This window comes from Lissotriton vulgaris, chromosome 1_1, assembly GCF_964263255.1.
Source record: "Lissotriton vulgaris chromosome 1_1, aLisVul1.2, whole genome shotgun sequence".
NCBI lineage: Eukaryota > Metazoa > Chordata > Amphibia > Caudata > Salamandridae > Lissotriton > Lissotriton vulgaris.
In genome coordinates, this window is record NC_141685.1 from 1,147,275,459 (window position 1) to 1,147,298,054 (window position 22,596).

At 46.5% G+C, this 22,596-nt stretch overlaps 1 protein-coding gene across 1 annotated transcript in view; it reads right to left on the reverse strand.

Annotated features, from left to right (window-relative positions):
- Positions 1-22,596, reverse strand: part of CDK2 (cyclin dependent kinase 2) — a 181,770-nt gene that overhangs the window by 137,938 nt on the left and 21,236 nt on the right. The window contains exons 4-5 of the mRNA XM_086963915.1: positions 9,967-10,137; positions 9,601-9,702 (exon numbers count right to left, since the gene is read on the reverse strand). Of these exons, the coding sequence (XP_086820041.1) occupies positions 9,601-9,702; positions 9,967-10,137 (273 nt within the window). The remainder of the gene's footprint in view (positions 1-9,600; positions 9,703-9,966; positions 10,138-22,596) is intronic.

Here is a 22,596-nt window from a genome sequence, read left to right on the forward strand (position 1 = left end):
CACGGCCACAGGCAAGTGCCGTTGCAAGGGGCATTCTGGTGGGGTGTTTGGGGAGGTGGGAGGTAGAGTACTTGATTCGGGGAGGTGGGAGGCAGAGCACTTTAGTGGAACTGGGTTTTGTTTAATGTTCCTCACACCCCTCATCCCCACTGACTGGTGACGGTAGCACACATAACAGAGAGGCAGACTAGTGAATTGACCCAGTGTCTTGCACCCTTTTTCTCTTCCCTTCTGAGGCCCAGACACCCGGGATACCAGAGAACTTCGAGCCCAAGGAAAGACTCCATCATCCTGACCCGCTCTGGACAAGCTGGAAGCAGAGAACCAGTGCCCTGAGACTCCATGGATTACACCCTTACATAGTGTCGATAAGAACTGCCCATATCTTGAATAAAACAATCAAGAACATAAGTACTGTGGTCTGGCTATTTACATCCCGTGGGTCCCAAAATCCCTACAAATAAATATGTTAAGCACTGTCATTTACAGAGAGCACATTTTCCATTGAAATGGGCAAAATTGTTCCCACTAAAATGCAGTTTTCTTTATAAAACTATATAGTGTATACACAATAATCTGTGGAAACTGGATTTCATCAAACATTTATCATTTGCACATTACCAAGTAAAGTGTTCTGATTTGTTTCCATCCTATTCAAATATTTTTTTCATCACACAATTCCAAAATAATGAAACTTATTTTTAAATGATTGTACAGTTTTTAGTTATTTAAATGTGTTATAATAAAACAAAACATCCTACAGCCTTTCATTTCACAAAAGCAATTGTAGATGTAAAATTAATTTTGCTCTCGGTCTCTGAACACAGACTAAATGTGACAAGATTTAAAGGCATCTATAATGTTCCTTCACTTTGTCAGTGAACAGAACACCTGTATCAGCTTGCCAGAAGGGGAAAGTAAGGACCTAAATACAGCTCGCCCTGATAAAATCTAACTCACAATAGTGAGTAGATTTGTTGGGATCTATAGTGGACCACTAAACCTAATCCAACCACTGCCAGTCTTCAAGTTACTCAGATATCAGAATACCAGTGTTTGTACCTCTATTCCCCCATCATGCTTGATAATTAAGTGAATCCTTGCTGTGCATTCAATTCAAGCAATCTGTAGAACAGAGCAATGCAAATTGTAGCGCCACAAACTAAAGTACTAGCTTGTCAGTTGAGGGGGGAGGGGCTAGGGGTAATATATATATATATAGATATATATATATAAATATATAAATAATCTATAAGACGTTTAGAAGAGAAACCCTTATAATACAAATTAACATCTGCCCGCAGTCCAGAATTTCTTAACATTTTGCATATTTGCTCACCCAGTTAAAAATTATTAATTTCCCTGCATGGCACTAGAGAATGTGCACCCTTGCCCCAAGTTCCATCATGGCAAACTATGTAGTTTAATTAGCAGCTACTTCCGCACATCTGACAATCATGCATGTATGTATGTAGAAGGCTTTCTGTGGCACAAATTGAGACTGTAGATTTTTTGACAACACCCCACATTTGCCAACCAAGCACGTGTGCCACGTATTCTGGGAAACGGAATGCTAACCACAGCACAGCTCTTTGGTTTGGAAAAGCACGCCCATGTCAACCCTCCATATTAAGCATGGCTGTTAGCTCACCCGGCTGTAGACCACCGACTATGTGCCAGCAATAAGACTGCAGTTGCAAAACTTGACTCTTTACTGGTCTCTACTAGATAGAACTGTGTACTGGCTTTTTAAATTAGTCTGTCGGTCCCCTTAAATGAGTCTCTAGCCCATCCATGTGGGACATAGATGACGCATGGGTAGAAGTCACTCTTGCGTGTAGAGGGTGTGTGACACGCGTGTTTGCCACATGGGGCTGTAGTCACACTGGAATACATTATTGTTCTACATCTTAAGATGGGATTTAGGGGGAGGGGGATGAAAACCGCACAGTAATGTGAATTTCAGGATTCATCCAAGACATTCCAAAGATCCTTTCTAATAAGGGGTTGGGGGAGGGGGAGGTGTTGGGAGTGTTTTTTAATCTGCAATTTTGCCTATCAAAATAGTCTGAACACGGAGTTCTATAATAAATTTTAGTTTTGATGATGAATATTGAATTGAAACAAATACAGAGATTTAGAAGGGTGTTTAACGGGGCTACATTTTTAATGAGACACCATTTTTAGGTTTCGCCTGAGCCAGCGCATTCGCTGCTCTGGCAAGACATTTAGTGAGTGGGCTTCAAAAAGCCGACCACAGCTTTTTTTGTGGCCTACATCATGCGGTTACACGCACAGTTACGAGCCGAGGCGCCATCTGTCTTTCCTCTCTCGTCATGGCTCATTAAGTGCATCGCTCGCGGGCACCCTTACAGCCCGCAATAACTTTCACGTGCCTCTCACCTCGCCCACTCACTAGCTCTCTTTTTGCCTCTCTATCAACGCACCAATCCCATATTGAATTCGTGTTTTTTTTCCTATATATAAAGAGGTTTTCTTTTTTAAAGAAAAAAAAGGAATTTTGCTGCAATGCCTCCTATTTATGCCTTCAAATTAGTGGTGTTTTTCGACACTTTTGCTTGGCTCGTTTTTTTTTTCTTTGACTCCACCATTGCATGCTTTGTTTTTTACTTCCACACCTATAACGGTGAAAAAGTCCAAGACCGTTTTGACCCAACCTAGCATGTTATGCATCGATGTAAGTGCAGGAAAGCAGGTCAGCTATAGTGCTGTTAAGCTCGAATGGGGTAGTAAGCGCTATATAAATGCAATCTAAATGTACACACAAACGGGTGCATCTTATTCGTGTAAAGGCCATGAGGAGTGGTTTTAAACCAGCCCTGTGTCGCTCTATGTTCCTACAGTGCTTTTTATCCCACGGCATCGAAGTGCTTTGGAATCAACAGCTGTTGCACTGGTCTGTAAGACAGAGGCGGCAGCTAGGCCTCTGCCCAGCTCTTCTCCCACCACAGGTGGGTCTGAGTCTGGACTTTAAAAGAGTGGGGCCGACTTAAATCACCCTAGGTAATGTGAAATGAGTCATCACGACATGTGGGTCCCGCGCTGCGCACTGCAACCCTACAGAGGGACAGCTTCACCCCCGTGAGACCCCACAACAAGATCGCTACTACGTAAGCATTGGCCCCTAACTGCCTGTTCCCTGCCCAAGAGGTGCCTCTGACGTCACTTCCTACAACAGCAGTCACGCCTTTCACCAAAAGGTAAGTGCAGGGGGTGGGGGGACAGAAACGTCATGGAAATCCAGTGCCTCTACAAGGGTGATAGCCCTATGGCAATGACAGGACCGTGGCAGGCACTACACACTTACTTCATTCAATCATGCGTTTACATTACCTACTCCTCTCTTGCTTCAATCTCGACAACGTATTGTTTACATTGACGTCACTTCCGCCTTCAGATCTTTAAAGCGTGTAGTTTGTTGCAGCGGCTGACATTCCACGAGTGCCCTGATCCGGTCTGTAAAGTAGTGCACTGGGATAGTGTACCTGCCGCAGAAATGCGCTTGTCACCTGAAGGTGGCATGAGTGCACTCAACCAACCTGTAAAATAATGCCGCGGGTTAGAGCTCCTGCTGCTGGAACCTGTCCATCACCAGAAGCTGACACATGTGCACTCATCCTGCTTGTAAAATATTGCAGCGGGCTAGTGCATTTGCTGCAGAAATATATGCGTCAACTGGTGGTGGCACGATTGTACTTATCCCGTCTGTAAAATAGTGCACCGGGCTAGTGCGCCAGCTGCAGGAACAGGTGCGCGTTCCCGAGGTTGGCATGCGGGGATGACTCGTCAGTTCCTTGTTCTACTGTCAATAAAAAGATTTTTAATGTAGATGAACAATTTCTGTTACACAGATTCCTATATTTTGTAAAGCGATTAGACTCAGGAGAGAGTACTTTACGCTATAAATTACAGCTATTAAAATAACTTTCAGCTGTTCTGTCACTCCAGGTTTCTGATAAACCACAGTCCTGTTTTGGGGTGTTAACTATAACAGAGGCCCCAACCGGCTTCAAAGGGATCAGTGTTCCATTACAATGGATTCCGATTATTGGAGCTGATTCACCGACCCTGGGTTGGAAAACTTGAAACCCCCCTGTTCAGTGTAGGTGTCCAAATTCTATTGGGTTAACAAAGGGCTGATTCACAAACTTCATTCTCTGAGTCGCTGGTCTGTCTTAGATGTGACTAACTCCAGGATTTTAAGGCCTAACTCAAAGAATTTTCTGCGAGTAGTTGAGTTTCCTCCTGCCTCAGATGTGAATTACGCGTGACCACCCAGGCCGATTCAAAATCCATTTGTATGTGGAGCTGTGTTCCAGCGCAGCCTGGGGTGTGACGTGCTCAAGGCTGCTGACTCACAAAGCTGCTTTCTGTGAATAATTCTGTTTTACTCCTGGAAATTTAGGAGTATGTCACACCTATGCATCCTATAAGCCACAACTCACAGAAAAAGATTTGTGAATTGTACTCAAGGACTGCCAGGGTACTCCCGAAAACCTACATCAGACATAGATTTCCAAGAGAACTCTAAAAACGCATCACAGTGCATTTGCCTCCACAGTGGAACATTTCCCTATTAAGAACCCCTTTCTCCCACTCTCCTGTGAACTATGGCACACCCATCAGCTGTTCACACGAGTGTGTGCTTGTGTTTCACTGGTGAGAGAACCTGTGAAATGTTTGTGAACATGGTCAACTCACCTGGCTGTCCACTACACCTTTCAGAATCAAGTCTAAAGTCACTTCTGCTATTTTGCAAACAAAGGAAAATCTGCCCGTGTGCACTGGTTTCTATATAGCGCAAACCAGCTCAGAAATAACGGAGCGCTATACATTACATGGGGTGAATTGGAAGTACCCAATTTGTAAAGGAATGCCTGCCAGGGCTCAAAGTTTTGCTCAGCAACCACAACCTGGCACTATTGAATGATAGGGGTGCTGAATATCGAGGCTGCAGAGTTCTGATTCCACCTCATCTCTCTGTCACCTCCGACTAGGCACTCACTTCCCCTGTAACTCACACTTTCAGGTTCTTTTTTTACCCTGCTCTTTCTTTGTCACTGTTTTTCTGTCATTCTCTTCTTTACCGCCCTTTATGTGTTTCTCTTTTGTTCTGGGTCAAAGTAGGATGAGGGAAAAAAGTTGGGACCCCAAAATTTACTGCGGGTGGGTCCTACCAGCAGCCACCAGCTCAAATTAAGCACTGGTAAAGGGGCACTGTACACTACTTCAGAGACATTTTAAGACAAGGGCAAAGTGGGCAATTACCCAGGGTCCCTACATTCCTATTCCAGGACACTCACTCCCTCCCTAGTTCACCTCTATTTCTATAGCTCCACCTCTCTCCATGTTGATGCCTATCACTGCCTTTGACTCGGTTTTGCTTTGCCTAGAATTATTTTAAGTTTTTTGGGTGCCCGTTTTTATGGGCCAATTGAAAATTGGGCATCTCAACGTTTTTGTGTGTGCACACTTTCTAAAAGTTTGTTTGGTTTCTGTTGGCTTAAATTAAACAAGATGTGTAACAAAAATCAAAATTGTTACTAACAGGGGCCCCAACAACTTCTCATCTTGCCCAGAGCTTCAAAAATACTTAGGCGGGGACTGCATTACTGGGGGCTGGAAGACTAGATTGTGTACCTCAAGTGGGGATCGCACAGATACAACTCCTACATTATATTACTCGTTTTGAAGTACAGTGAGATGAAGTGCTTTGCCCAGAATCACGCGATGTTGAAGCAGGCGCCGAAGCCGGGATTCCAGCCTGGGGCCTTAGGTTCTGAAATCGGCTACTGCTAGACCACACTTACTGCCGCAGAGTGACATTTCAGATTTTTATAATTACACAAATCCAGATTCTGTAGTGTAGTTCCTATTTTCCCAATAGGCCCTGCACATTGGAATAACAAACAGTAGTATCGACGTAGAAGTGTGGATCTTCCAGGCCTCCACTGACTATGCTTAACTTAATTGGGGTTGTTACCAACTAGCTCAGAGGTCACTGGAAACTTTCTTGACTGAAATAGGAAGTGATCAGCTTCCCTGGTACAGACAAGAAGGGATTCAGTTTTCCAACAACCGTGCAACATGACAACTTTGCTCCTCAGATCAAGAGTCAATCTCTAGGGTCGTGTGAAACAATAGTTATTTTACTCAGTCAGTGGTTGTGCAGTTTACTTTCACAATATGTAGAGAATAGAGAGACGGGCGTTTTCAATAAAGGGTAACATTTATTGAACAGTCTTTCTTCTCGTACAAGAGAAATGAATTGCCACAATTGCAAGACGTGTTATTATAAAAAGTACGTACAGTAAGATAAGTATTGCGAAATAATACTGTAAAAGCATTGATATGGTTTCTTAGCCATACAATGGTTTAAAATGAATAAAACATATATACATTCATATATACATTAGGCTAAAATACTCAACTGGTGCTTCTAACTACGCCTACCCCAGTGTACCTGACCTAAGCCTAATACTTGGGAGGGGAGTAAGTAAGTAGCTTTAAGTTAAGTTGGTTTTGCCAAGGTTTGCTTCAAGAATTCTCTCTAAGGTTTTAGTCAACACCATACCTCTGGAATAGAATGATGGAGGTCTGGTATCTCCCTCAGGACTCGATATTCCAGTCACCCGCAAGGGTAGACCAGAAACGCCGGAGCTGGATTTCTCTGCAGGAGAAAGACAGCGTCTCTTCTCAGCGCGTCGAGGAGGGGCAGCGCCCGCGGGCAGCTTGCATCTGCTGGGCTCTTTGCAGGGGATGGCTGTTCAGCTCCTAAGTTCACCACACCATCGTTCGCTCGTTAGCAGCGATAGCATTAGCGATAGCAGCTATGGTATCATCAGCATGACAGCTTCGTCAGCAGCAGCGAGATAGCTGGCAGCATCAGCTTCAGCGAAACAACGGCAGACAGCAACACAGCAGCATTGATAGCTTCAGCCTTTGCTTAAGGCAACGTTGGTAATATTTATACCTGAAAGGTGCCTTGTTTGACGTAAGTTTTTGGACATAAGACGTCAATAAAGATGTCACTAGGAAGTGATCGTCTATCAGTGCTCATTAGAGTTCTATTACTAATCAAAACATAGCAAGCGGGGCTTTCCCAGGTTGCTGAGTTTTTATCTTGTTGAAGAACTCGGAGTGGTAATCTAGGAATCTTAGATAGTAACTTCTGCTATCCATTGCACTAATTAGCTGCAAAGGAAGTGGCAGAGGAAGCGATTCTGAAATGTGGCTCTGTTCGTGTGAGGCCAGAGACGAGTTTCTGAATATTGCATTTGATCGGTTATGCCAATATAGGGGTACAAGGGGATTATAGCCGTATAGGGGTATAAGGTCACAGTATCGATCAGGGTCCTAGATTAGCACGCAACAAAACAATCAACAGACACTGGGGGTAGTGAACACCGGGGCACTGAGCATCCCTAAACCTAGATTTGCGTTCAAGGAAGTGGCAGAGAAAGCTATTCAATATAGGGAATAAATGGATTTATAGCCGAATAGGGGCATAAGGGCACAGTATCGATCAGGGTCCTAGATTAGAACGCTACAATTCGATGAATTAGATATCAGATGTGAAGTTATCAAAGCAAGTGGCATTTTTTGCTCTAAAACAAACACTTTGGTGCACTAATGTTTGTGAAGGCCGCTCGATGGCCTGGATAGATGGGAGGCGTAAGAAGTGTATTCCAAGTGCACAATTACTGCAGCGAACGCGAAGAGCATGCATGTGAGATATATCGTTCCATATGCTCAGGAACTTGGGAGGACGCTATGCATACTATCTGAACAAGCATTGGCATAGGCAATAGGTCTGGCCTGTGGGACCTTATAAGCTTTTAGCCATGCAACAGTTGATGTTATTGCACCAAGGATATTGTGCTGCGTAACTAAATACTTATAAGGTCCCAAAAGCTAGACCTATTGGCTATGCCAATGCTAGTTATTAAGATGGATGTTGTACTGATGTACTGCTCAAGCTGCTTCTGCTCACTTCCCCTTCCCAATCAATGCCCCCTGCGTGTCTTCCCTCCCCTTAGTCTACGCAGAGCACAAGACACTGTGACTTAACTAGTTATTTTCCTTTGAGTGCAAGTATCGTGAATGAAACTGTGTGTGTGTTTGGTACGCAACATCAAGGTTCTTTCACTGTAGCTTCCTGATGTGGGACTGGTAGAACATACTGGTGTATGGGCCATTGTTGAACTAATGTAACACAATGGGTTGTGCATCTTTGAATACCAAAAGCGTAGAAGCTGCTGGAGACTAATGTAAATAAGGGCTAGTTCTATGTTCATTATAATCACGTGTCATTCTCAGATTTGCTAAAATGCATCATCATTAGTCATACTGCTGAGTTTAAGTTTTTTACTCATTATAAATGCTAGAAAGGTGTATTAAAAAACCGAGGTGTTGGGTGGGAGCCAGTTGACTTTCCTGTTCTACTAGTGGCTATGTCCATTTGTAGAGAGATTTTCATGAACATCTTACAGCTAGGAACTCTGTTCATTTCTCTGAATTCTGTTCACCTAAGACTGCAAATTATTCGGATATCATATTATGTACTCTGCATTTGAGATTTTGTAATAAAAGCCTTCAATTTTGGAGTGATCTAAATTTTTGGGTGCATTAGACTATTGGGGTCCTACTTCCACAAGGAGACAGTGGGAACCCTTGAAGCTAAGAGTTTCCCCACCACACTGTGCACTGAAAAGGGTGCCTCACAAGGGTAAACTGCTAGTTAGGTGGGGCAGCATCTTTCTCTGCTGTGCCTTTGTTTGGAGTATTCCCCGACTGAAGGCTCTTTACTTCAACCCCATCTTCCTGACAACTTGAAGGGGGGACGAACTATGGTTGGTTATATTGGAGTAGAATATGCAAAAGGTAAATATATAAAAAACAGCATTTTGAGCTAACTGTAGAAATATACAAATGCTATCTGCAACTTTATTATAAAGATTCGACAACCACAATACAGTCCCTTCGCACAAGCGGCAAAGATAATATGCTAAAGGGCTGGTTTGGTGCAACTACCAACGTTCCTTGCCTGGATGGGGACAGAAATCTGGGGGATTTTAGCTGTCCAGATTCAACCTTGCACTTGTGGGGGCAGCTGGAAACAGCAAGGCCTACAAAGTGCATCTCAGAACAACTTATTTTGGAGAGTATAGCTTTGAAGCAAACCAATTTTCAATAGATTCTATAGTAGCATCCAAACTTTGTTTTTTACTACATTTTGCTCTATCGTGCTTCACACATATGAAAAAAAACTTGCATGGGGGCCAAAAACAACACGAATCAAGTCTCTGCAGTAAATATCTCGACTTGCCGCAAAATACTTAAATGCAAACAATTAGGCAAAATACTGAACTAATAAAAAATAAAAACTAGGCAGGAGGTGTAAAGAAAATCACACAAATAGTAGTTCAAGGACAGGTATTTAAACAGACACCCCAGGTTTGGATAGCTTTATGGCAACATATATGCAACAGGTCAGTAAAGAGGCCGTCCGTTCCTCTCCTCATGGGTTACCAAACAGTAAAAAGTACACTATACCATTTATAGGGAACAACTTCTTACCATCTCGGCAAAGATGCAGCCTAAGCTCCAAATATCAACCGCTGTGGAGTAATATTTGCAACCCAGCAAAATTTCTGGGGCTCTGTACCACAGAGTAACGACCTATAGGGGATACAAAACAATGATTATGGCACATACTAGAACGGAGTTCTGGCTAAATTTCACTAAAAAGAAATATTAAAGGGGCCCTACAGTGCGGAGAAAAGAAACAGTTCTCACTACTCTGTCTTGCATCTCAAACAATCGTCAACAACAAATATTCTAGAATTTAATATGTTTAACATTGCCTGCCTTGGTTTTGAGATGTACTTTAACATCATTCATTGATTTAAACACACCAATTTAACCAACATATCCCTCACTCACCTCATGCGTATAGGTCCGCACTGGCACCCCGAAAGCTCTTGCCAGGCCAAAGTCAGCAAGCTTGATAGCTCCCTCAGCATTAATGAGTAGGTTTTGCGGTTTAAGATCCCGATGCAGGACCCGGTGTGAGTGGCAGAATGCCAGCCCCTGTAGCAGCTGACAGAGGTAACTCTGAGAGGAAGAATTAGCAATTAGATGAAGCACTAAATGAAGTAATAAGAATGAATAAAGAATTGGATCAAACACCATGTACATTACTCACTCTCTCTCACCGACTCACTCACTCACTAACCATCACCCTCCTGTTATTTATGCCGCCCCACATAAAAAAATAAAAAAAACACAAGCAACAAACCATTGGAAGGACAAAAAAAAACCTCAAGACATTTTTAATACTTTTTAGGTCTCGCCTAGCTATTGCGTTAAGCAATCGCTATGCGAGGGATATAGAGGAGCACCAGAAAATCCTACCAAGAGGACTTTGGAATGCGGATTATGGCCAGTGCAAGTGCGCCGGGCGCGCACTTGCCATTTACTCCCCGCCCCCATCAGACTTGAAAGGAAGCCGCTCGCACACCACCATTTGTCTGAGCCTCTGCATCAGGAAGCCGCTCCCCCGCCCCCAATCAGTCTTCAAAGGAATGCGCTTCCGAACTTGCTGGCCTCGCTCTCGTGAGCCTTTTTTTGTTTTTATGGTCTTTTCTTCATCCAGCTCTCTCTCCTTACCTCATTTTTTTATGTCGAGGGCCGTTGGCTGCGCTTGCGCAATTCGGTCCGGAGATTTAATGTTTACCAGTATGGGGGCTTAAACCCGCCCCTCTTCTCCATTGGCTGGCCTCGTAAATGCTGGCCAGCCATTGGAGGAGAGGGGGCGTCACTCCCTTTAAGCCCCGTCTTTTCCCGATTCGGGGGGAGTTTTTTTTTTAGCTTCTTTCTTGTTTTCCTTCTCTCCTCTTCCAATTGGCTGGAATTTTACCTTACAGCCAATGGGAAGAGGAGAGACCGAAAACACGCCCCCCCAATCACAAAAACGGCAGTGGTTTCTCCGAGGCATTTCTGCCTTGCCTCGGAGAAACGTGGTTGTGTTGGGTAACCCTTTTGTACTTGGACGGATATTGTTCAAGTATTTTAGCCTCGGGGCTGGCAGCCAGTTCATTCTGTTCTAGACTTGCCTTTAATAACATCGACTTAATGAAAGCAAGACCATCATTCTGTTTTGGGTTTAAGGGCATACTGGTTTGGCCTTGCACGGCCGTCTGATCGCTCTTCCGTGCTACACCTCTTTTCTCGTCCCGCTGGCCATCTCTATGTTCCTCGGCGGGGGGAGCGCCTCTATGACGTCATTGCCATGTCTTTTGCGGATTGAGGTTGGTGGAAACCGGGTTTGAGAGGCGCTTCAGTGGGCTATAGCTTCCCCCGCTACCTACCGGGGTCCGCAGGAGAACATGATAAGCCGAGTGAGCCAGGAGGTTGAACAGATTTCTGTTTGAGTGGATGTTGATTTCATACTTCTGGCTGCACAGCGGGTAGTGGTAAACCATCATTCTGTTTTGGGGTCAACGGCATACTTGTTTGGCCTTGCGTTGAGGGCAGTAAAGAGCAGCGAGTGCAGCACGAGTCCCTCTGCCCTGCAGGACCCGAGCCGGCTCTGAGTCTCTCCTGGTAGCGGCCCGCAGCTTGGATGACGCAGGTAAGCTCTCCCTCCACCGCGTGCCCATTTGTTTAGTGCTCGCTCTTCTGCCCCCCCCCCTTGTTGGTTGTGCTTGCTCTTCTGCCCCCCTCGTTGCTCGTGCTTGGTTTCCTCCCCCCTCATTGCTTGTGCTTGCTCCCCCTGCCCCCCCCTTGCTGTTCTGCCGTTGCTTGTGCCTGCTCCCCTGTCCCCCGTTGCTTGTGCTTGCTGTCCTGACCCTCCTCGTTGCTTGTGCTTGCTGCCCCCCCTCGTTGCTTGTGCTTGCTTCCCTGTCCCCCGTTGCTTGTTCTTGTGGTTCAGTCCCCCCTTGCTGTCCTGCCCCCCCTCGTTACTCGTGCTTGCTGTCCTCTGCCCCTTGTTGCTTGCGCTTGCTCCCCTGCCCCCGTTGCTTGTGCTCGCTGTCCTGCCCCCACTTGCTGTCCTGCCCCTCCATGCTATCATGCCCCCCCTCGTTGCTCGTGCTTGCCGTCCTCCCCCCTCGTTGCTTGCGCTTGCTCCCCTGCTCACCCCTCGTTGCTTGCGCTTGCTCCCCTGCTCCCAATTCCTTGTGCTTGCTGTCCTGCCCCTCCTTGCTGTCCTGCCCCTCCATGCTATCATGCCCCCCCTCGTTGCTCGTGCTTGCTGTCCTCCCCCCTTGTTGCTTGCGCTTGCTCCCCTGTCCCCCCGTTGCTTGTGCTCGCTGTCCTGCCCCCCTAGTTGCTAGTGCTTGCTGTCCTCCTCCCCCCGTTGCTTGTGCTTGCTCTTCTGCCATATCCTCATTACTTGTGCTTGCTGTCCTCGCCCCCGTTGCTTGCGCTTGCTCCCCTGCCCCCCGTTGCTTGTGCTCGCTGTCCTGCCCCCCTTGCTGTCCTCCCCCCTCCCTCATTCGTCGTGCTTGCTGTCCTCCCCCCTCGTTGCTTGTGCTTGCTCCCTGCACCCCGTTGCTTGTGCTCGCTGTCCTCCCCACCCCTCGTTGCTCGTGCTTGCTGTCCCCCCCCCTTGTTGCTTGTGCTTGCTCCCTGCACCCTGTTGCTTGTGCTCGCTGTCCTGCCCCCTTGCTGTCCAGCCCCCCCTCGTTGCTCGTGCTTGCTATCCCCCACCCTTGTTGCCTGTGCTTGCTCTTCTGCCCCTCCTCGTTGCTCGTGCCTGCTGTCCCCCACCTCGTTGCTTGTGCTTGCTCCCCTGCCCCCTGTTGCTCGTGCTTGCTCCCCTGCCCCCGTTGCTTGTGCTCGCTGTCCTGCCCCCCTCGTTGCTCGTGTTTGCTGTCCTGCCCCCCTCATGGCTTGTGCTTGCTCCCCTGCCCCCGTTACTTGTGCTCGTTGTCCTGCCCCCTTGCTGTCCTCCCCCCTCCCTCGTTCGTCGTGCTTGCTGTCCTCCCCCCTCGTTGCTTGTGCTGCTCCCTGCACCCCGTTGCTTGTGCTCGCTGTCCTGCCCCCCTTGCTGTCCAGCCCCCCCTCGTTACTCGTGCTTGCTATCCTCCCCCCCCTCGTTGCTTGTGCTTGCTCTTGTGCCCCCCCTCGCTGCTCGTGCCTGCTGTCCCCCACCTCGTTGCTTGTGCTTGCTCCCCTGCCCCCCGTTGCTTGTGCTCGCTGTCCTGCCCCCTTTGCTGTCCTCCACCCTCCCCCGTTAGTCGTGCTTGCTCCCTGCACCCCGTTGCTTGTGCTCGCTGTCATGCCCCCTTGCTGTCCAGCCCCCCTTGTTGCTCGTGCTTGCTCTCCTGCCCTCGTTGCTTGTGCTTGCTGTCCTGCCCCCCTTGCTGTCCTGCCGTTGCTTGTGCTTGCTCCCCTGCCCCCGTTGCTCGTGCTTGCTGTCCCCCCTTGTTGCTTGTGCTAGCTCCCCTGCCCCCGTTGCTTGTGCTCGCTGTCCTGCCCCCCTTGCTGTCCTGCCCCACGTTGCTCGTGCTTGCTGCCCTTCCCCCCCTTGTTGCTTGTGCTTGCTCCCCTGCCCCCCACTGCTTGTGCACGCTGTCCTGCCCCCCTTGCTGTCCTGCCCCCATGTTGCTTGTGCTTGCTGTCTCCCCCCCTCGTTGCTCATGCTTGCTGTCCTCTCCCCTCGTTGCCTGTGCTTGCTCCCGTCCCCCGTTGCTTGTGCTCTCTGTCCTGCCCCCCTCGTTGCTCATGCTTGCTGTCCTCCCCCCCTCGTTGCTTGTGCTTGCTCCCCTACCCCCCCTCGTTGCTCGTGCTTGCTCCCCTACCCCCCCTTGTTGCTCGTGCTTGCTCCCCTGCCACCCGTTGCTCGTCCTTGCTGTCCTGCTCCCCCACGTTGCTCGTGCTTGCTGCCCTGCCCCACCCCCGTTGCGTGTGCTTGCTGTCTTGCCCCCCTCGTTGCTTGTGCTTGCTCTCCTGCCCTGCTATGGGCATTGTAAATGACAATGCAATTTATTTATGTTTTTAACTCCTTCCACGCTCATGACGAGCCCAGCTCGTCATGCAGTAGCCTGCTGCTACACTCATGACGAGCTGAGCTCGTCATGAACTAATGGAAATGGGCCAAAGTCAGCGCAGCCGGGGAATTCCCATAGCATTGAAGGTGTTAAAAAAAATAATAATGTCATGAGCAATGCCAATAGCTCCAACTTTAAAAATGCCGAGACCATTGCATTGTAAATGCTTGTTTTATCTTTCTTTCTGTTGTTCCAGTACAGTTTTTGCATTATCGTGTTTGCTTAAAGAGGTTCGATGTATCGTGCTAGTGACCAGTGACTGTTGTAGTCTTTTCCAAGATTGTGTTCACGTTGCTCCTGTAGTCCGCTTTTATGCCCATTATCTGGCGTACATTTCGGCCGGCCACCGTATGTGTGTTTCACAGCGTTTCTCTCCGAACGTTGCGTGCAACCGTCGTTTACATTTGGAGAAGCTTAGGTTACACTTTGGCGTCAGTAAGCATTTTGAAAATATGGCGCAGCTCCCCCACCACGCAATGCTGAGAGCTTGTTGTCTTTCCTTCGCCTTTCACTGCATGCGCGCGCGCGCGCACACACACACACACACACACACAACTCCCGGTCAATGCTTGCACTTTTTCCCCTTCCAACTGCTCCTGTGGTCAGAACCCCTCCGAACTCCCCATATGACAGCCGGACTCGCGGCACAACACTCCCCCCTAAACTTTTACGCCCCACCACTTTCAAAAGCTGGCCATTTACATTCTTGGGGTGCACTTAAACTATTTGTTCATCAGTCCAAAACAAAGCGAGTCTCGTCTCTTTCGAATTGATTACATGGTTCAGTAGTCAGGTTAGGCGCATATGTTTGTCACATCGCAAGTCCACTCTTTATTTACAATAAAGATGTATTTACTTTCCCTATTGCCACCTTCATTAAATGTTTATAGGCATTCAACGAAGTTATAGGCATTCAACTAAGTGATGTTCGTTTGTACATGACAATCAATAGTATTCGCGGCTTCCGATGAAAAGCCCCCATGTTTCATGTGGGGAGGCGAGCCCATGGACACACAGTGGGAGCTACATGTTGGTTGTTTTCAAACAACATTTCTGACATTATCCCAGCTCATGAGCCACTAAGATGACATTTATTGTAAAAGACATGAGCGCTGCCCTTTAAATAGCAAAGTTAAATTGAGCAACTGGAGCTCATGTCAGCTGTGGGACAACAGTTAAACACCGTTGTTGCCCCGATATAAATACTAGTTTAATATGGTCGTTCAGTTGTACATAATGCTTTTTTGGTCATACCTAAGGTAACAAAAATGCTTCTGACACTCCTTTATTATAACTTTTCAGCATGCTGCAGACTTCTGTACGTTTTAAACAATGTCTCAACCGGATTTAACGAGGAAGGCAGAAACACAGTTATGTACACGACATTACAAGGTAGCAAAGAAAGGAGAGACTTCCAGTATTTTTTCAAAAGTGCTCATGGCATCATGTAATAAATTCACACTTTATACAGGACAGTTATAACAGCACTGTGGGCATAATACGCAACCCAAGAGAACTTTGTACACTTAGTGCTTGTGAAGCAAAGAGTGACAGCGCAAGTGACAAGTGGAAACACAGCGAAGGACGCAAAGTGACAAGGTGAGGAGAAATATTATATACAAAAACAATGGTTCATCTTCAATGATTGGAAGACGTATAACTGTTTGTGAACCAAGGTTGAGAGTGCGCCGTGAGTTGAGCTGTATGATCGGTCGACGGCGTTTCGATCCTATCAAGTCAGGATCATCATCAGGACCGGTTTGCCATTTTAAGGTGATGAGGGAGTGTGCTGGAGTCTCGCGGACTCATGGGTCAGGTGCTGTACAAGGAGGTTAACGTAGACTGGAATCGACAACCGTGGTGAGCGGAGACAAGGCGCAGGGAAGGAGTCCTGTGTGTGGCTCCTGGAGGGGTGACAAGGCAGAATGTGGGCGGGGTCGGAGCCCCGATCCACTGCCAGGGGTCCCGGGGCGGGTACCTTGGAATGGGAGTTTAGAGCCGCGGAGTGAATCCAGAGGCAGTCGGGGAGCTGCAGCGAGATCCTAGTCGTGTGCAGTCTGATAAAAAAAAAACAGGGTTTAAGACCAAAAAAGGAATGGAAGTGACACATACAACGCCAACTTTGGGTCGGATTGAGGTCACCTGTAGTGAATAAACGGTTAGGGTTCAAAATAAGGAACCACATAGGCCTACTGAAGCTAGAAGAAATCAGAGCAGATGTAGACATCAAACCCTAATAGCAGCTGCAGACCTAAAGCCTAGGTGACAGGTCGCAAATTTAGACATGCATATAAACATTGAAACTATTCACTCACTAGCCCACAAAAAACGAAAATATATACATCAATCTCCTAGATATATCATGTACTGATAAACACTCAAAAGGAATTAGTTACCCTAAATGTGGGAGAAAGCATTAGGGGGCAGAAGGAGACCGAGCAGAGGCACTGACATACAAACTGTGTTCTCCCTGAGATCCAGATCCTTGCTTGTTCAATTAAAACCTCATCATAAATAGGGTTCCCGGTTTTATGGTATTTATTTTTTGGCTATTTCCGTATGTATTTATCCATATTTGTTTGACCATTTTATCTGTATTTAGCCATTTATTATTTTGCCTATAAATGAAGTTGTAAATTTGTACATTTCCATATCTATTTAACTGATACACGTACTCATACCTTGATGTCTGTTGCCTTTTAGCTAGTTAAGATGTCAAATATTACATAACAATATATCCACTAGTAAATACTAGCATTATACTTTAAATGTATGTTGACATATGCCGTTATTTAAAGAAATTTCAACCTGTTTTTTAAATTTCCCATGCTGTTCATCTGCTCAGCTGCTGGACGATAATTCATAAAAGACCGCACAGAGTGTCACTTAAAAGAAGCACAATTTTCTGTATTTATCCACTTTTAAAAATAAAGACAGAAAACATATTGTTTTCAGTCTGTATTTATCTGTAAAAATCCATAAAAGCTGAAAACAGGGAGCCTTAATTATAAACTAGGAGAAAGCATGTTAACTTTAGAAAATACCTAAGAGAGTATACTAGGTCTATCTAACTACAAATACTTGAGGGGAAAATTAAACATGCAGACGTCAAACGGGCATGAATTATTCCTCTGTAGTTGTCTATGTAATCCGACAACACAGGTAACAAGAATAAAGTCAATCATCAACCAGTAGGTAGTTTTATTTTTACCTTTATCCTCCTCTGGTTCTCCTTTAGGACACCTCACTATCAAAACACTAACACAAAGGGTCAGAAAGAGCTCCCCTTCATGAAGGGATGTAGAATATACTGGCAGAGCCATTGACTAGTGTATGGAGGTGGTCATATGAAGAAATATGCCAGTCTATGGGCAACAGAAGGGTTTCATTCTTTAAACGAAAGAGTTCGAAAAAGTATGTACTAAGACTAGAGAGAAAGCAGACATGCACAACTTTCACACAGATTACTTTTAGCCTCAAGTATTTGTAGCTCGATAGTTCATTTAAAATCTAACAGAGAACATGTATTAGTAAAAAATTAAGACATGGGGGGCCTGGCAAAAACAGGACAGACTGGTATAACCAGACATGGTAGATAAGAAAGGAGAGGGGATTCAAATGAGGGAATGCCATGGAGGGCCAAACTGGCCAGATCAAAAACATACAAGCACCAATGTAAAGTACCAAAGGAGGAAGATTCAATAATCAAACCTGGTACTGGTTTAAAGAAACAAAGGACCAGGCACTACATTAGGCGAATACGTAAGATAAAGAAGACATAATTGTTTGTAATTGAAATGTTCAATTTTTAAAACGATGTAAAGCCTCAATGAAATAAGTTGATTAAAAACAAATATTAACAAGCATTGGAAATGCAATAGGTCTCGCATTAGGAAAGTTTGAGCGATTGGTATTGTAAATGACACTTTTTTAATTTATGTGTTGGTTTTGAAAATAGCAAAATTAATAGCTTTGTCAGTTACAAAGTCAATAGTTTTAACTTTCGCAAATGCGACACCTATAGCATTTGTAATGCAATGTATGTTGTATTTACGTGACTTAGATGTATTGATATTACAAATAACAATGGCTTTTAATTTTGTAAATAATTAATACTTAAATAAAAGTTATTGTAATTTATAATGGCAATAGTTAAACGTTTGTAAATAAATTTTGTGAAGATTATGTTCAGTGTATTTTATTGTGACGAAAATCCAAGAACATTGCATTTGCACCTACACACACATGTGTTGTAGCACTGAGTGGGGTGAGGGGGTGTGAGGGTGAGGGTGTGAGGGTGTGAGGGTGAGGGTGAGTGGGTGTGAGGGTGTGAGGGTGTGTGAGTGTGTGAGGGTGAGTGAGGGGGTGAGGGTGTGTGAGGGGGTGAGGCTGAGTGAGGGTGAGAGGGTTGTGAGGGGGGGTGAGGATGAGGGGGTGAGTGAGGGGGTGAGTGAGGGTGTGGGGGTGAGGGTGGGTGAGGGTGTGACGGTGAGAGGATGTGAGGGTGTGTGATGAATAAAATAAAAATAAAATACATTGGTATGAGCTTGCACAATGGCAATACAAAAATGCTCAATGCATAATGGCACGTTTACATAAAGCAGAAAGTAAAGTCAGACATCAGCGAAGTAGCCATCTTTAAAGACAAAAGTATAGCCTTCTGATGAACGTACTAACAACCAAGACACTTCTGTTCGCAAATATTAAAAACGCTGTGCAGTTAAAAAAGGAATAGAAACAAACAATATGAAATGTAACGGACGCTGCTGAAACGCTGCTGAAGGAGCAGTGGTGGTGGGATAGGCAGAATCCTGGTGAGGAATCCCAGGGGCAAACGGAGGATGGAGAAAGACAGCGGGTGGGGATAGATCCGGGGCAAGGGGTGAAGGGGTGGCATATGTGTATGAAGGGAGGCGGGAAGAGAGCGAGATACCTTGTCCTTTTTTTAAGATATCCGTTGATTTTTAAATAGAATGCGTTATTTATATCATTTGGTTAGTATTACAATTATTTGTGAGTGGTGCGGGGAGCATTGGAAACCCCCCGTAAACCACTCTCAACATACAAATAGCTTAAGTTGATGGACGATTAGTGATAAGTTAACATACATTTTGTATGAGCGAGTCCATTGAAGAGAAGTGCGTTCGATATCCCGGCCCCCAGGTTTAAAGGCAGTCTTTTTCAACGCCGAAAATGAATTCAGTCCATTGGACGGGGTTTTTCGAAATTATATTTCCTTCAAAACATATAACACAAGTTAGGTTCGTCCTGGCCTCTTCTAGTGTCGAATCTTACGAACCTCTGCCACCTACTGGCAGCATTACAAACCGTCTAGAGAGCTTATCAAATCCATCGAAGTACCGTGGTTCTAGCCGTGCTCGGGTTTGATTAATTTAATGTACCTCCTGCAACGCGTGCTCGTTGTATTTTTCCTAACAATTTTTTTTTTAATTGTCCTGCTACGATGAATTTAAAGCTCTGACGCACACTTGCTACCCTACTGAAACCTCTCGAGCAATGCATCGCGAAAAGGCATTGTAAGAGTTCAAGGTATTACTTACATGCCTATATACCAGACACAAACTGGTAAGTAGGAGCGTCCAAAATATGCCGCCAGTGAAAATAAGTGTGGCACAGTAGGACAAGTAATTTATAATCATTGTACTAGAAAATGCACAAAAAACCAAGACGGAGGGCATTGCTGTGGGGAGAGGGGAAGAGAAATGAGACACGGCAGGCAGGGGAGGGGGCGGAGCGGCGATGAGGGTGTGAAGCAGCAGGGGCCTTTGAAGTGAAGCTAAGCTTCACTTCAAAGGTGTGAGAGGAGTGTGGCTGAGGGAACAGACGGCAATTTGATGATGTGCACGCGCATTTTAGGTCAATGCGCTTGCGCATTGACCTGAAAGCGCACGGGCACAGCAACAAAACGCCAGTTGGGTAAAGTCTGTTTAAAGCCCTATAGTCTCGCTCTGCTCAACGCGCATGCGCATTGAGAGGCGAGACCTAAAAAGCAGTACATGTATTTTCACTACAGATCAGACCATTATCCCACACACATTGAGTAGAGATTAAGTTGCACTAAATGGCCTTTAAATAAGCTGCAACATCTAAAACAACAATATGCTTACTATCAAGCAAACTTCAAACTGCACAGCTGAGCAGAAATAAAGGGCTTCAAATGGCTCTCTGTAATGCTAGTCACATTAAGTCATGGATTGTGAAAATGTTTCTGAATCTCTATAAGTAGCAATTCAGCCCACACCAGTATGCTGTAGCAGACAAGTCTACTAATTTCACATCTACGAGAGCTCAGTCTGAACTATGTAGACCATAACATTCTGAGAACCAGGAAAGTGTCCATTGAAGACCACAGTAGATAGAGTACTATTCCCAAAGAGATGCTCGCAATATAATGTGTGTAGGAAGGTGGATATCTGACTATGGTTACCCCCAACTTTTTTGACTGGTGTTTAGCTGGTTTTTGACATAGTTGGCCTGGGATCCTGCTATTCAGGGCCCCAGGCTAATTGCTCTCTCCTTAAAATGGACTCCATGTACCTTAGGTGCATACACAATTGGAACTGGTTCACCTTATTAGCCCCTGTAACAGGGTACCCAGGGCATAGGTGTTTCCAAGGCCTACCAGGGGCTGCAGCATGCATTTGTGCCACCCCTGGCCTGGCCTCCATATTTGACACAACTGGCTGATCACTCAGCTGGGGTAAGTTGGTGTAATCACCTCTTACTTAGATATAGTATCCCTATATCTAACCTTAACTGGACACATATGTTCCTATCAGCCACTCCTATGGAAGGCCTCATCAATCCTGGAGGCAGAGTGCTGGGAAATATGTGAGATGGTGCTCTAGCATGAGCTGAGCCTGTCTGCAGCTGTCGGGAACCACTCCCTTAGCTGTTCCGGGATATTGCCATACCATATACTCTTAAGTGCATTATAATCCTCGCGGTTATATGCTAACTTTGGTTTGGCTTTATCAAAACATGTAGAGTAAGGTGTCATACGATTTGGAATACTATCCCCTCGACAGTTCTGTCGACGGGGATAGCATTCCACCCTTCTAGAGGGACACGACATGTGTGTAGCCTTAACCCCGGTTAAAGTTAACCAGAGCCTCAGCATCACAAAATGGATGCTGCCACCACAGACACAAGTCTGACCTCCTGCTGCTGGGAGTCCTTCCAGCGAGGGAGGCTTGGACAAAGGGTTTCCTGCCTTGGGAGGTGCGAGCACCACCCCAGACAGGATTTTGTGTATTGGGTAGGACAGGGCTGAATAGATTGAGACATGCCCGGGTCACACAAGGTGTCCCCGTGCATAAGCCAGTCCAAACCGGTCCTGGGACTTCCCAGACCCAGGGCTGGCGAGGAGCTGGACAAAGGAAAGGGGGTGTAACCGCCCCCCTTCCTGGTCCCACCCAGAGGAGGGACCTAGAAGGTGATCCACCCCTCAGATTGGGAATAAGAGTGGGAGCAGTGCCATAGCACCTCAGATCATCCTGAAATCAACTTGAAACTGAGAAGACGACTGGACTTCGACATTCTGCTGCACAGAAGACTGAAGAGCATCTCCCTTGTGGCCTAGGAGTGGCCACCCTGTGAATACAGGTACCAACCAGCGAATCGACGTCTGCTTTGCCGCCGCCTCCTGCCGGAGCCCGAGCCCTGAGCCTGACAAGACCCAGACTCCCAGACTTCTCACAGTCCTTGCAAAGAAGGGACCCGTGGAGGCACCGAGAGACGTGGGACCGGACATCTTGGAAGACCCCCGAAGAGCTGACTGCGCAGCATCAGAGGCACCCTCGACGTTGTGCTTTGGGGACTGAGAACCCCCACCACCGAGCAGCCCTTGCACCGAAGATCAGCCCCCCAGCATCTCCACGATCTGCGTGGGGCCCTTTTGCATTGTGCCACTCGACGCGCCATCCCGGCCACTAGCCACGTGGTCAGCGGCCATCTTGGTGACGAAACTGAAGAACTACACTGCGGGTCTGGTTGCTCCAGACTTGCCCTCGCTCCTATAAAAAGGAGCACCCGCTCTGACCTTGCTGGTCCGAGTGATAAGCCTTTTTCAACTCCTGCGTGGCTTGCATTAGCCAAGGCCTGTTTGCTCCGATCAAGTTGCCGACACCGCCAACAGCGAGAAGCCTGCGTGGGACAGCTCGTGACCGACTCCTGGACGTCCTCGACCCTCGGTGTCCACGTGGCTGCAGAGAGAAGCTACACCTCAACGCCTGTTTGCACCCAACATCGCCCAATCTGGTTCCACGGTAGTCACTGGCTAGTGACTTTGAACATTGTCCCCTCTGCTTTCAGGTCTTCACAACTTCAGATCCAACCCTGGATCCACCGGAACTCTTCACATCGAGCCGCCTGCAGCATCTTCAGCTCCAAGCACCATCGACCAGCGCAACGAAACCCAACACTACTTCGACCCTATGCACCCGCTTCCTGTGGGTGAGGTAACTCAGCAACGCCGGTGTTCCCACACTGGTACACA